The 16,650-nt window shown below is 35.9% G+C and overlaps 1 protein-coding gene across 2 annotated transcripts in view; it reads left to right on the top strand.

Moving 5' to 3' along the window:
- Positions 1-16,650, top strand: part of Phb2 (prohibitin 2) — a 52,124-nt gene that overhangs the window by 22,101 nt on the left and 13,373 nt on the right. The window contains exons 6-8 of one of the 2 annotated variants that reach the window (XM_081739818.1): positions 575-652; positions 4,521-4,620; positions 13,078-13,166. In XM_081739818.1, coding sequence (XP_081595944.1) covers positions 575-652; positions 4,521-4,620; positions 13,078-13,121 — 222 coding nt within the window. In that variant the 3' untranslated portion in view covers positions 13,122-13,166. The remainder of the gene's footprint in view (positions 1-574; positions 653-4,520; positions 4,621-13,077; positions 13,167-16,650) is intronic. The other variant, XM_081739817.1, reaches the window with a different exon arrangement.

Genomic DNA, 16,650 nt, shown 5'->3' with positions numbered 1-16,650 from the left:
GGAACATTTTCCAGTTTGTATAACACAGTAGACACACGTATTTATTACTTATATATTTATTGCTTTTTTTGACTAAGTTCTTTTCATCACTGTAAAATCGATTACTGTGGTATTCCAGTCTTTCAGGTGCATTTGCGAAAAATTAATCATAATTTTTATAGCCAGTATTCGATTATGCTGTGGAAAATTTTCTTAGCGTACTTACAGATAGCGTATTACAACGAACAAAAGTTTGAAAAACCATGAGCAGCTTATAGAAGACACAGTAGTGAAAGTACATTTATGTCGATTATCGAAATTTATGACCACCAATGTTCTAGAAAATATTAATGTGCTCTGTTTTGGAAGTTGCAAACCCGAGAGGCTTTTTACCTATATTGTTTCAGTGCATTTTTCGTATTACTTCAAGTCAACCAGCTTCTATCTTCCATAATATTCTTGCCAAAGACCTTGCATAAATAATTACGTGTACCATTAATTCCAAATTAATTAGGGTTACAAAGAAAAGATATGCTAAGTTTCTTGATATTGCAGACTGTGTATGAAGATGAACATTTTCCTTAACTTTCGTTACTTAGGTGAAGCTGTAAGCCAAAATCCAGGGTACTTGAAACTGAGGAAAATCCGAGCAGCTCAAAATATTGCTAGAACGGTATGTATTGTTAAAAGTTTTCAGTATTTTTGAATGAGAATAGCAGAAAATGAAAGTAAAGTGTATCGAAATAACCTAAGGAAAATTTAATAATTGAGGCTGCCAGTGTGTACAAATTAAAATTGAAATGCAGTCGTCTTCAGACACCTTATGAACATTTGATAGTTACAGCGTGAGCTGCTTCAAAGTTCATAGTGTTATACTCTTATTTAACTGTAGAATTCTTTTTCTCTTGTCCTGTGTATTGTTCCGAGTTAAGTTCCCATTTTATGGGAGGAGGAGATGGCACTTATTCTCAAATAATAGTCCCCATCAGCATCGACGACCTTCTGCCAACGTTCTGGAAGGCCATGGATTCCATCGCGGCAGAACTTGGTGGGCCGTGAAAGGAAGATATCAAATGCATTTTGCACCTCTACTAGGGATTTGAACTGGCGTCCTCTAAGGTGATTGTCCAAGGAATGGAACAAGTGATAATCGGGTGGTGGAATGTCCGGGGAGTATAGCGGATGCAACACTTTCCCATTCAAGGCATAGAATGGTGTCCCGAGTCGTCATAGTTACGTGGAGCTTAGCGTTATCCTGTAATAGGTGCACCCCTTTGCGATTCAGAAGTACTGATTTCAGTTTTGAGTTTTTCTTGAAAACGGCTCAACTGCTTACAGTACACAGTTGCATTGATGCTCTGATCAGCTGGTGCACGATGCTGCGAGCATTTCACCAAACACACAGGAGGACCTTCTTCTGGTGCATTGCTGGTTTCGGCTGTTTTGGAACCGGTTCGTGGGATGCTAACCAATGATGATGGCGCAATGGAGCTTCGTACAGGACCCACTTCTCATCACATGTCAGAAGTGGCTCCTTCTTCAGACGAGACAGCAAAGAAACGCAGATGTTTGCTCGCTTTGCCTTCACCGAGCCTTTAGCAAACTTGTTAAACCACCGCTGCACGTCCGCGTAGTCACGAGACGCCCTCACCAAAGGACTAGCATATCTTCCGCCCCACTGCAGTGTCGTTTAACTCGTACAGCATACACGCCCTTGGTCCAATGCTCACTCTGTCCTTACGCAAGTTCACGGTGTAACTGAAGAGCACAGCCAGGTAGTATATTGAATATACCCACATCAACAACTGACCTTCGCCTTATCCCCATTCACATTCAACTCACGATGTGAAGGTCAGTTGAACACAAACCTCCACAAAAAGCGACAGAACTTTCTTGGTTACCTTCACACGAACATTGTAGAATTAAATTCACAGTGAAAAGCATTATTATAGAAATTACAAGACTGCACTTCATCCGTTCCGTATTGCAATATCTAAACGTCCGCATTTTCGAATTTGTTCGTACTTTATCTTCAGGGAAAAGATTAAAATTAATTAGGTTGGATTAGAGTTTAGCGTCCCTTTCAGTATGGACGCCCTATGAGACATAGACCTGCAACTTAACCGTGGGATCCCGCCGTGAGTTCCCGCCGATAATCGAATTCTGGTCTCCTACGCCGTAGGAGCGTTTGTCAACCGTATAGCCATGAGTGAGCTCCTGAAAAAGCAAAAGGAAGAATAAAGTACGTAAAGCTACTGGGGGTTTGTTAAGATAAAACAAATGTGAAATGTTATTCATTTTCATTTACATAAGTAATAGACAGAAAATGCAGGTGGTTTACAGGCGCCTGTGAAACATGCAGAAACATGCATAAACAGGCATATTTTTACAGGCGCCTGTACATGCGCATGAAAATGGAACACTTTTAAACGCATGAGACAGGTATCGATTTTTTTCACAATGATTGCATGTTCATTTCACGGAAACAGGTAGTTTTCATGTTGATAGGGTTGCAACCTTGCAACGTGAAAAATGAATTGTAAACAACATGTAGAGAGTGGAAAGACATGTACGTAACCGGCATATTCCATGTAGTTGACATATACGTTACCTCATGAGGATCCGACAACAGCTGCTTTTCATTTGATAAAAATGTAATTGACATGTTAAATACATGTGAAATACAGGTTTAGCGAATTAGTGAGCGTGTTAGCAGAATATACATGTAAAGTACATTGCATTAAGTACTATACATGTGTCAGGTCCTTGCATGACAAATTGGAGACTTCGTGCCTGAATATTACATATTTCCTACACTTGTAACATTAATTATTCACTCCAATCAATCTTGTTCATTGCATGCACCTGTTTAACCCATTTATTGGCAATCATGATCAGTGCATGTTCCCGTTCACCTATACATTGCTTGTACATTGTACGTAGGGAGTTACACACTTCGCATGTACACGAAAATGATAAATGTAAAATAACACTTTCTACATCATGCGTTTCCCATGCTATACGCTAATACATGGTATTTACATGTAATGCGAATGTCACACATGTATATTACATGTTGATAAACAGGCATCTTCCTTGTACTTTACATGCACATATTCCCTCCATTTACTTGCATGTGAGTGACTACGTGTACATTGCATGTTCTCTTTTTAAAGTACAGGCTCTGTACAACGCGTGTTTCCGTGCAAAATTTCCAACAGAAGTTTAATACTTTTTCGACATGCACATCACCTGAAGACAATGTGCCTGTAATATTTTCTTTACATGTATTTTCGCCGAAACAGGCGCCTGTATAATGCCTGTCAAAATCTGACAGGCTTTTACAGGCAGTTCCATGTGCAAAACATTGCATGTTTCCTCAAAAATTTCCATAATAGGATTGATAGAAGTGGATTCGAAATGTTCCTACTAAAGAAGAATAAATTCAGAGGAAAAAACTGGTTTCGGATATTATTTCAGAATTTATGAATAACGATTATAGGTACGGACAGGAGATTAAAAATTCATAAAGTCTAAATGTAATAAAGTATTCACATTAATTTTTCGCAATCTACGTGAAGAAAATTATGATTGTTTGTATCTGTAATTTTTTCATAGTTAGGTGGAAACTCTTCAAGTGTATAACTACAGTAGTTATTACAACGGATAAGTGGTGTGATTTGTTGTGATTTTGAATTTATACTTTTGTTAATACCAGTTTTACTAACTTTTTGCTTTTTGCAAAAAGTATTTTGTGTGTTTTATATGCGTAAATGAAATAAAATTTCCAGTTTCACATCTCACAATTATGCCTTTTAGGGCAAAGGAGACAGATTATTAATGGAAGTGAATGAAAGTGAAAAAAATTGTGGATGATAATCAAAAATAAAAATGTGGAAAGAAAAGGAAAAAAAAAAAATTCGAAAAACTCGGACACAATGGTAGCCCCCACAAGTTCTTGAAATGAAAAATAAAAGTTTTAACGTTCTACGTTCCACGCTTATGCCTTTTAGGCTAAACGGGGCCGATGATGGATGAAAGTAAATTTTTAGTACCCTCTCACCGGGAATTGAACCCGAAGCCACGTGCACCAGTGCGGAGGGCTAATACAAATTCTTATGGTTCGGGATCAAGATAGGGCCCTCTCACATCAGAGAGGAGAGTTTTACTACTGAGCCACTCTGGCCCTCCATGGGTTTATATATTTCTATAAATCGTAAATATGAACTAACTTTGTCAATTCTACAAAGTCTTGTGATATGTCATGTAATGTTAAGTATCTGTCTTAAAGATATAGTGAAGGAAGAAAGTAGTAATTTAGTAACCTTAAGGAGCCCTGATGATGGATGACGCATTGTTCGAAACAGGAAATATTAACTACAACTGTACTTTACAAACACAGTACTTTGTAATAGTTTGATTTTAGAGTACATTGATTTTCTGCAAATTATCCATTATTCATTAGGATTGATGATGGCTAAATAGGTAGTTTTCATGTATAGTATATGCAACATTTATAATATTTTTTCTTTATTTTGCAGATTGCTAATTCGCAGAATCGTGTGTACCTCAGTGGAGGTAGCCTTATGTTGAATATTAGTGACGTTGATTTCGATGCCGCTTCTGAAAAGCTAGTAAAAGGCAAGAAAAAGTAGTCATTGACATAAATAATGGTAGTACCTAGTTATAAGAAGAAATTGCCTTTATATTTTATATGTTTTGTAACGTAGGGGAATTATTTCTATATATTTCCTTGCATGTGATTTCTATAGTACACATAGTGGAAAATGTATTGCTGGAAATCACGTTTGTATAAAACAATTTGTTATTTACAAACAGAAATATCAAGAAGAATCAATCATCAGTAAGGCTATAAACAATGTACAGTGCCGGCCTTAAGTGTTAAATAAACTTTCTGAACAAAATTATTTGTTTAATTTGGCTTTCAGCCAGTCTGTTGTTTGGTCGTTAAGCGTGGCAAGCTACTAAGGTTCTCTCAAATAGATTGAATTTTCCATACTTTGTCTAAGAAATACAACAATATGTGGATAAATGTATACACATCATTCAATAATTGTGGGTAAACAAAGAAAAACATTCTGTTTAAAGCAGTATTTTATCCTTATAAATTGGCATCAACAGGTTGCAGATATTGAAGAGTAAACAATCATTAAAACGTGGACCTTCGACACGTGTAGTCTCTGGTGTGATTTCCGATGGAGAATAATGTTTTCCGTGTTATCTAACATTCTGAAGCCTTTGAGTTGCTACTTCTGTTAAGATGACATCGAATTGCCTTTATAATTTGATTTACTTAGCATTATCATTTTTAATACCTATACTTTCAATTTTTCTGAAATTATTATTCTCTTTTACATATTTAGATTATACAATAGTAAACGCAATTTTTTTTATTTTATTATTTTTTTAGGTATATTATATCAACCCTTAACCAGGCGCGCTCTTTTACTCATCGTTAGTAGTCACGGGGAGTAAATTTTACACCCAAAGTTATTTTACTTTCGTGAATTAAGTATTGTTCAGATTTATTGGCAAACAAATTATGGTATTACATAAACTACTACCAGCCATGTTTTGATATAAAATATGAGATAACAATAAAGTAATAAAAGAACAGAAATCAAATTGTGTGGCATTTTATCTCTTGCTTCGTTTACACCTCGGAGTAAAATTTATCCCCACGCACCCAGTTACGGGTTAAAGTAAATTTTTGCAGTTCAGGTGTTCTAGGCAACCAGTTAAAGTGTCAATTGTAAGTTACGTGCGGTCACCTCATTCATTCATTATGCGTATGCTTTTGGCTTTCTGTGCAGGAATTCGCTTCTGCTTAAACTTCTTACCGAATTATCACAGCTCAGGGTTAACGTCGAAAATCAGTTGAATGTCCGTACTGGGAGCTGAACTCTTGATCATGTACCCAATATGTGGGCTACTCATACATAAAATTACATAACAAAATATGAAGTTATATTGTAAAACTTCTCACACTTTTAAATGGTATGTTTTTTTCCTCTCTCTCCAGCTTTACTTTTTTCAATTTCTAAAAATTTACAAAAGAAAGAAAAAAATCTTTTCTATGCTTACCCTTAAACCATAGAAACAGTAGAACATAGATTGTTGAGAAGATGAGATGAACTTAGGTATAAACCACAACTTAGATAAAACAACTAAAAGAGCGTTAGATAGAAACACGTATTTGTTTCAAATCTATATTCAGTACACTTCCGCTTACGGTCACAAACTCAATAATACGTGACTTCTAGTAATGTTTAATCATCACATTTATTTAGAACAGTGTCACTCCTCCACAGGTATTAATTATATCTACCGAGCACTCTAGCTACAGACACTTAAAATTGTAATATTCATTAATCAGCACTTACTATATACATGTTAATTTCCTACCCGAGTAACAACTGCACTTCGAATTACCTGTTGACCCACCTGCAACTTATATATGTATTCCTTGAGAAAACACTTTCGATCTTTTCTGAAAATACAAATACTTTTAACCTTCAATAGATTTTTTTTTTTTTTTCAATTACATCGTTTTCTTGCAAACGAGGTAAGCTTGTGTATAGTTAGTCAACGTAATGCCCATTACAGCATAAAACTCAATCAGCATGTCGGTTTCCTACTCTTTCTTATTTTAAATATTTGATAGAACATTTTTCTAGTGTTACATCAAATCGGAACAATCTTCCGAATCAGAACAAAAATGCACATAAAAAGTTATTATTTTAACAAAATAGTTTAAAAATTGCAAAAAATTGCAAATTAAGTAGTATACACTCTCATAGCTATGTGGTTAACCTACACGCCTCTAGTGCCGGTGACCCAGGTTCGATTCCTGGGGAAAGCTCATGTGGTTCGGATCTCATTTTAATCTGTAGGTCCGCGTTTCATATAGTCTTGCTGCTGAAAGGGCGCAAAACTCCAAACCAACCGACGAATGTTTGTCGTAGTCATCTATGAAATGTAAGAGATTGATAATTTCTCTTCAAACAGTGCAAATTATTTGTAAAAATAAAAGAAAAAGAAAGAAAGATTAAGATCATGCAGTATTTTATATTTGATGAATGACAAGGGCAGAGTGTAATCATGCAGTATTTTATATTTGATGAATGACAAGGGCAGAGTGTAATCAGTTGTTACTCACTGAGTTAGATGCACAGCCAAACGAAATTAAAAACATTAGCTCCGTTGGTAAGTACCTTTGGTTAGTGTCCTCTATGTTACAGATGTTTGGAATCTAAGTAAGACATCTAGAAGAAAATAGTCGAAAATATATATGTAATATAAAGAGAATTATTTATTGATAGTGGTACAAATATCTAGACGAAGTGAAGACATAGAAAATTAATGAGCATGTAATTATCATGTAGTTCCTTAGCAACCATTTTGACGCAATGATATCCTTGATGTATGATAAATACAACAGAATTCAACGTCGTTGAAACTCTGTGCTCCGTTATTTGTAAAGTTCATTAGTTGCTTCGTGAAGTCATGTATATATATATATATATATATATATATATATATATATATATATATATATATATATATATATAAAAAAAAACACGGAATATCCATTGAAATCCATAGAAGCACATTAACTAACCAAAATTGAAATATTATAAATGGCCATTATAAACAAACGTTTTAGTTTCAAATGCATTATATATATCATCGAACAAGAGCTAGTTACCAGATGATATATATTCTTAGTTTCCAAATTAGTTATGTTTAGGTGATAACTTAGAAATAATGGCCATTATTATTGCGTGAAAGCAGGCAAACTGGAATTGGAACTCTTGCATTTTCTTTTTGTGAATTTTGTTTTCTTCCCTAAGCAGTGAATTTGTTTATTGAAGGATTGAAATAGTATTCATTAATTATGTGAACAATTTTAGTACCAATTCTCTCCATTGGTCTATTGGCTAGCGTGCGCATCTTTGTTGCACGGGTCCCAGGTTCGATTCTTGGTGGAAGTCTCTTAAAAAATTTAAACGCATTAAGGTGCTCCGGGTCCCACCCTAAACTTATAAGTATATTTTTTTAAGCCTTGGTGCTGTAAAGAAACTTTAAAATCCAAAGAACCAACCAACCAATTTTAGTACTAGCAGTAGTTATTTTCAGCAGAAAAAATACTCCATAACCAGCGTATCGTGGCTTGATAGTCTTTGTCCTAATCTTTCATACGAGCAAGCGAGTTCAGTTGAAAAATTATTGTTTCGTAATCAGTGGCGGCTCGTGGTACTTGTACTTAGGAGGGCTGCATAAAACAAAACACCTTATTTAGAAATTAATTCCACACGATGGTACATCCTTGTAGTAAACTTTTCGATAACTCTATCATTGAAGTTAGGGATCTTTTCAACCATTTCCTTTTCTATTAATAACATGGCAAATACCATTAACCATTCTTCTTCCCTTGTATTTCTTAGAAACGTTTTCACTCTTTTAAGGGTAGAAGAGCATCATTTAGGTTCACTTGTAGTTAGGGGCAGTGTTATGAATATTTTCAAAAGTTTTAGCACTTCAGAAAAAGTGAAAGCAAGACTATTGTTAATAATATACTGGAGGAAATTCACAGCACCATCAAGTTTTCTGATCTCTTCTCTTGCATAAACTACACTAAGTTCAGTGTGAAGTTCATCTTTATCAAAAACAGGAAAGAGCTCTGTACATTTATTGAAGATTTTTTCGGGAAAGGAAGCACTAAATTGATCAAAATTGGATTTCTGCAGAAGTGAAGATACATAAGTAATCTGTAAAATGGAAGCGCAGGTTTACTTACTTTAAAATAACGTCACACTTCTTTGGCTGCGTTTGCTCTTCACTGTGTATTTGAAACAATTCTCTTTTGGTTTTGATTTTATGTTTTGGTATCAACTAGTCCTATTGATTCCCTGATTTTATTAATTTCAGTAGTGAAGGCAGATAAATATGACTGAACTTTTCCTGCATCTGTATGATGACTATGTAGTTGGTTATGTAGAATATCTAGTTGTTACGTAACTAAGTTTAAAAAAATAGACAGAAACAAAATTCTTCAACTCAGTAAGCATTCGGGTATATCTCTCTCACTACAATGCAGACGTTTCATTTATTGTTGTAGTGCTTGATTCTGACAAAATTTGGAAGCATTCTTTTAGTTCTTCCTGCTTTTCATACATCACATTAACAGTCCTAGATTTAAAATTTCATCTGGTTGGTCCACCGCTGGGTATCCGCTTTGCAAAACAGGAATCTAAAACTGCTGTTCTGTTATGAGAACGAGAAAAAAACCGGGATAGCAGAAAAATTAGAAAATAATATTCTGGTTTTAGTGTTTTGTCTGGTGGCTCTTTCCATTACAAAATGCAATTGATGAGCAAAACAGTGCACAAAATAAGCATTAGGATACACCTTTCTCACTTTGGCCTCGACTCCATTTATAACCCCACTTACTACAGGTGCACCAATAAGAATGCCATTCATAAGAACGAAACAGACCACTCTAAAAGAACTGCAGAAAAATCTAATTGATAGTTTCATATTTCATAATTTTTTTCACTTGTCTTTTGGAAACACTGATACAGAAGATAAAAACCACAAGTAACACCACGCAAATACTGAAAGAATTAAATATAATCGCATTTTGAAAGAATTAAATATAATCGAATATTGCACAGAATAAATCAGTTGCCTACTAGAAACACCCCGCCAGCAGACAAACAAACTCCAAACAACATAAGTATACTCAGCGTTGCTAATCAAAGAAAGAGGGATTATGCCACTCGAAGCTAAAATCACAAACTAAAGTTTTGTATAGGATTGGCCAGAGGATATTTCGCTGGAGTTGGCAAGCCTGAATATACGTATTCATCCCTGATCAAAGCAGACGAACACAAAATGAGAGGAGCGCGCTTGCGCAAACTGTCAAGCATCCGCAAGGACTGCATGTAAAGCAGTCCACACGTTACCAGTATAGACATGCTGAAAAGAGGAGGAAGTAGAATCACAGCATTGTAAGAAAGGCCAGGTGAGATTGTACTGACAGCCCCAGGGGGTGAAGTGGAACAACAAATGTGCTTCAAGGAGGTGAAAAATTGAACAACAAAACGCGCGTAAAAAGGGCATAAATATAAAGATTTGACTATTAAGTCTCGAATCGGAAATATGGAATTACGTTGGGGGGGCTGCAGTCCTGCAGCCTTCCCCCACGGGCCGCCGCTGTTCGTAATTGAAATTCTTGACTTTAAAACATGATGTTACAATTTTCATGACCGTAACTAATTGAAAACCAAGTATGCTTCCATCTTATTGTAGTTTTATCAGCTGAATTTATTGTAATCGCCAAGAGTACCGAAGAAAGTTATGTACTCCAGTAACCTAAGATAATACAGGATAGCTCACATACAATTAGCCCGGCCGGATAATACCAAAAACAAGAAAATAATTGTGTAATTGTGTGAGTAATTCTGACTGACCGGTGTGCCGCCCGATGCGCGGATGTTTAGCACCTCCTGGGGTCTGTTTCCGTCTAGTGCCGCCATGTGGCGCCCATGTTCAGTTGATCAGCTGGAATTTCCTGTGTTCACTTCTGGTAAACAGATTGCTTCGGGATTATGTTACTTTCTGTGCAGTAGCGAGTTGTGATAGTGAAAAAAAAATGTGTTGACAAGGTCAATTAAGAACACACAAAAGGTCTTCACTACCAGGTATTTAGGAAGGACAAAACCACCTGCGAAATTCTGTGTTCAGAACCTAGTGCCAAAATTACGTCAAACCCGATCTGTGGCGAATATGTGTAGACGGAAACCAAATGTCCGAACATCTGAGGTCGTCCGTGATATTCAGCAGCGGATAACATGAAACCCTCTAAAGTTTACCCTTAAACTATCTCAACAGGTCGTTGTACTGAAGTCTTTGAAACAGAAATTATACCGAGTAACGTGTGTCGTATCCACCGTTAACTAAAGAAGCTGGATACAGGTAAACGGGTTGTATACTGTAATAGGTTACTAACAGTAATTGCGGAACACCGGCAATTTCAGAAACATATGTGGTAGTGGCTGCAGCTTTCTTTGAATCATCAGTGAACAGCGAGATTTATCGTGATTTCTTGCAACAATTTTACGATGAACTGACACTACATTGTACTCCTGCTTCCAAGAAGATGGAGCCACATACCACGCTTGGAACGAATAACTGACGTTGGTGTACGAATTGTTTACAGAAGAGCGCACAGTAAGCGAGAGGTGTGCCCCCTCTTTCCTCGGATTTATCCCCCAGTGATCTTTATCTCTGGTGATGCTTAAAGCAAAATGTGTGTGCAAATCACCTCCGTATCCTGGTTGAACCATAACCACACATCACCCACACTATCCGAAACATCGCTTGTGAAGAGCTACAGGCAGTGTTAGCCAATATGCTGCGACGTGCGCAAAAATGTGTTACATGAAAGGGAGCCACTTTCAGTATCTTTTGTAACATGAGAGTAAGGCAGTGTTGACATTTTCCTACTGTCTGCCGACATCCGGTATTACCACGCCGGACTACATTTTTGTGGGGCCATAAGGATATTTTAAGTTATGTATATTTTTTTAAAATAAAATATAATTTATTACAATTCTAAATTATTCGACATTCAAATAAAATAACAACAGGCATAAATGAGGAATGGAACAATAATTGCTAACAGAATAACAGTAAAATATAATAATTTGAATAAAATTGTAACAATTACGTTAAATAAATTTATGAAATAATTGCGAAAAAATAATTTAAGTCAGCAGGAAATATATTTCGATAGTCGAACCAAAGGAAGGGGTAGAAAACCACCTATCAACTGCATCATATCTAGTGTTACTGTCTGTTTTTCTACACCATCCAATGATATTACACCTTATTTGTATAGTATGTCGTCCAGTTGTATAAATGTTCAGTGTTGTCCTTTGTGTTAAGAGAAGAAACACCTCATCTAGTTCTTTTCCATGTTATATTCAGTTTATGTTAGAACTTTCTAACTGCTTATATTCTTTTGACATTGCTACGAATGAGATTACCACGCATGACGAGAATTCGAAATTCGGACTACCAGTAACAATGGAGAAGCGTACTTTGAAGCTTTTGGGAACGGCCCTCCCTGTTAATTTTCTTTTATTTTATTAGTTTTATTGCAGTTAACAACGTTTCTTTGTTTTCTTATGAATTAAAGTTGTCACTTAAAATTGTGAATCAGTCTGATGAAAAAATAAATAACTATGGCACCATTTGTGGAGACCCATTACTCTTAGCCTGTTGTTTGCAAGTTAGCTTGAGAAGGACGCAGGCTAAATAGAATTCGTAGAAACATAGCACAGTTAACATAGGGATCTGAGAGCTCGCCTCGAAGACATATTGTCCATAAATTCTAAAATTACTATATTATGTGATAGTGCCAGAAAATTCAGAGGAAAATGAATTTAGAAGAGCTAAATGATAGGACGATCCACTGTGAATTATTTGCTATGCATAGATCTGGTTCAGCTTACTTTGAATACGATATCCAAATTATAGCATTTACAAATTGGTACGCGCTTCCTAGTCTCCTGTTTTGTATTCTGAGAAACATACTTAATATTTTGAAGTGATTCAAGTAAAGTTTAAGTTTCTGTTCATCTATCTCGTTAGTATGAGTAATTCGTATAAAGTTCATGTTAAAGTTTGCTTGGGATTACGCTTCTCTAGTAATCAGCATGAAAGCGGAGAAACAAATTAGGTGTGTTTTCTTATAATGTGAATACGACTTCTTGTGGACAAGTTATTGAGTGCATAGAGTGAGAGAATATATATGAATGTGTTGATATTTATTCTTCACAGCCTATGAAATGAAAATTTTTAGGATGGCAACATGTCGTATTCATTTGACTACGCATGCTATGCGAGAATCTGTAACTTCGCTTTTCTATATGAGATATGATGAACATTAACTTTAGTTTGTATATTGAATTTTCTTTAAGGATCAAAATGTATACCTTCTTACCCATATATATGTTCTTTTTTTCCATATTCCTATTTTCTAATTTTTCCCTGTTTTCTTTCCCAAAGGTTACCAATCAGGCTTTCTTACTGGTACTTCCGGTGGTGCTTAAGTAAAACAACTCGAATAAATTATCGGATTGTTTTTATATAGATACGTACGTATTATTATAAAATTAATATTGCACTTTTATATATTTACGTTCATAAAAAAAATAAATGTGTATAAGTTTGTATTTTCCTTATGTGTAGATCGATTGATAATTCTTTATATATATATATATATAAAATCAGTTGCATTAACTATACCTTAAACTGTACTATACTAATAAATAATGTAGAAAGTTGGTTTGTTATTGAGAGTGAATGCAAGAGATAGTAGTTGTAGATTAAGGATTTGAAGTTTAAAGTAGATCAACGCACATGTTTTTATGTGCATTTTAAATGTAGGAAGAGAGAGAAATTTTAGACTTCGCGTAAGTATGGAAAGTCTTATAGAACGACTGGATCCATCTGTCTGTCAAACATATCAGAGGGAAACGGTGAAAGATAGCGACAAAGTATCTTTTTGGAATCGATTCTGCGTTCCAAGAATTAGGTTCTATCTTCTCCATTAATACTCTATTCAAGCCGGAATCTGGGGGGCGTGGTGGCGTTCACTGCCACCAAGTGAACTCTGTGGTGGACAAACACCGTGCTCGTGGGTTTTCTCAGGGTTCTCCCTTTTCCTCCCACTTTCTTCATTCCATCATTTCACTTACCTCTCATCATCACCGTCTCCTTTAGCCTAACCGGCATAACCGTGGGACGTAAAACTCAAAGATTTCATTTCATTTTTCAAGCCGGAATCAACCATTTCCGGTTTCAACGTTTGATTACTATAGAACAAAAATGGTAATAAGTATTGAGAAACAGTTTCTTCGAGTCGATTTAGCGTCGGAAGAATATGTTCCTTTTCAACTCGTAGTTTCTACCACTTCCGGTTTCAGTATACGAGGTGTGTGAGAAAAGTAATAAGACTGATTTTCTCCTAACGACGAATTTTATTATTTTTAGAAATCAAGGTTATCCCCTTCAAAATAGTTTCCTTGGGCAGGTACAAGCGATGAATCCGTTGCTTCCATTCTTGGTGGCAGTGCTGGGAGGCTTCTACTGGAATACCCTTTAGTTTGTCCCCAGCCCCCACTAAGTGAACTTTGTGGTGGACAAATACCGTGTGCGTGGGTTTTCTCGGGGTTCTCCCGTTTCCTCCCACTCTTCATTGCACCATTTCATTCATTACTCATCATCACCGTCTCCTTTAGCCTAACCGGCATAACCGTTGGACGTAAAACTCAAATATTTCATTTCATTTTTCCTTTAGTTTGTCGGTTACACTTTTGAATATTATCCGAACTTCCAAAATGGCACCCTTTCAGATGTTTTTTGAGCAAGGAGATGAAAAATAATCCGGCGAATGGAGGACTGAGGAACGACAGGAATGCTTTTTTCTGCCAAGAAATCATTGACGGCGGTCGCCTAACGTTGTCGGTCCGTGCAACAGTGTTGCGTCTCATAACTTTTCTAACGCATCTCGTAGACTTGCATAGATCAAAACCAGTAAGAGATAGTGAGAAATGGCTTTTTGTTATGGATTTACCATCCCAAGAAATCCTCTTTTCAAGTTGGAAGTGGTAAAAATCTTCCGATTTCAACACTGATCGTAATGAAAACTAGTAATAGCTTGGGAGAAACAGTTGGGTTCTTAATATAGATTCGGTATCACAAAAATGGGTTCGATCTCCGGTTTTGTTTCTCCAGTGCAACCGAAGGTGGTAGAAATCGAGCGCCACTTCTTGTTTCACAAACGGCGAGGGGAAAGCGAGAAATGGCTTTCTAATATTGATTCAACATCCCAAGAATAAGTTTCATCTCGACCTTATCGCTCTCTCTAGAAGTGGTGAAAACTACAATTACCGATCTCAGCACTAATCTCCGTATTGTTAAAACCGTAATAGTTGGCGAAAAGCAATTTTTAAATATGGATTCAGTGCCGCAAGAACAGGCTTAATCTTGGACCTTTTCCCTCTATTGCAACCAACCGGTTTCAATATTTATTTCGCTTAGTTTGGAAGTCTACCGTAGTTTCACAATGTTAAACGTAACTTATTTGTTCATTAAGACGTAACGACTGTAAAATCCGGTAATCTTATGCCACCAGTTATATGATTCATTGTCTAAGTTAACGAATTGGAATCAGAATGATCACTATGGTCATGTAATCTCAGTCCTGTAGACTTCGTTGTAATTTTGAAATACGAGGTTTTGGTGTGAAAATTCGGTAATCTGTATTATCTCCAGAATAGAATAGCCACACCAACATCCGCACTGGCTCTTTACAAATTCACAGAAATATGGAGGAGCGTGTGAGAAGTTATGTTGAGAATGGTGTCAGACTTGCGGGAAACGTTTTCCTTTAAGGCATATGTGCTGTGTTGTCACTGGTTACAACTTGTAAGTTACAATAGGGAACCATTTTATAACCTCAATACTAATTACACAAATCTGGGAAGTCATAGAGTGTGCTTTCTTCAAGGAGAGAGAGCTTTCAAGGGCTCTTTCAGTTATGAAAATTACAAAATAATGGATGAAAAAAAAAGAGTTGTTATATACGTTCATAAATAGTAAGCAATTTTAATACTGTTCGTTGTAATTTTCAGTGAGCAGCGAGATTTTTTTTTCTTTAGTCATAGCTGCGAAATTTTTCATCGTTTTTGGTAAGATGCTAGTTAAGAAAATCACGTATTATAATTATTGTATTTGAAATCCGAGTAAGTATCGTACTTACCGAAGGATTTAGATTTATTTTTCATGTAACATAATTCCCCTAGGAACGAGTTTTTCTCTAAATGAAGGAAATTAAAACTTTCAATATGAGGCGATATTTTCTCATCCCTTCAGATACCACGCACGTCGTGAATACATGCAATATTATTTTAAATGTGCCAAATATATTCTGTCAACTAGGCATATAGTGAAAATCAGAAACACAAACGTGGTATTAAAAAAATAATACGAACTAACTTCTGGGAGAATATCTAGAGCCAAATAGAACATGTTCAGTAGAAACCGTACTTCATTAATTTTAGAGGTAGGAAAACTTACCTGTGAAGATTTCGGATTACTTCAAAATGAGTACAATTGACAGTACGTATGCAGTAAGCAGACAAATTGTATCTATATAATTCATCTACAGCAATTGCTCACGGAAATCTCTTAAGGTGGTAAGAGATTGTACTTCCTTTTGAACGAGAAGTAAGGTTTCTGGAATGGCCGGTGAAGTACTTGTAAAATCTATAAAATAATGTACATAAAAGTGACGATGTCCAAATACCAACTGACGACAAATAGGAATCAGATAACAACTAAAACTGTGATAATTTGAGTTCATTATGTGTACTTTAACATATTTTTCTATTACCAAAGCTTCAGGTTAATGTCATATCCGAATTTTATGTACTTCTATGAAGTATTAGAGATATTGAACAAAATACATTACTGCTTGATAAAATTGCATTACCAAGAAAATATTGAGAATGTGACCAAATTTACAGGATTTGTACGTCAGGGTATGACTTACGAACGATTACAAATTCAGGGGGA

The sequence above is a fragment of the Thermobia domestica genome, chromosome 15 (assembly GCF_964235325.1).
Source record: "Thermobia domestica chromosome 15, izTheDome1.hap1.1, whole genome shotgun sequence".
In the NCBI taxonomy this organism is placed as follows: Eukaryota; Metazoa; Arthropoda; class Insecta; order Zygentoma; family Lepismatidae; genus Thermobia; species Thermobia domestica.
Note: the sequence above shows the minus strand (reverse complement) of the source record. Positions and strands in the feature narration are given on the sequence as shown.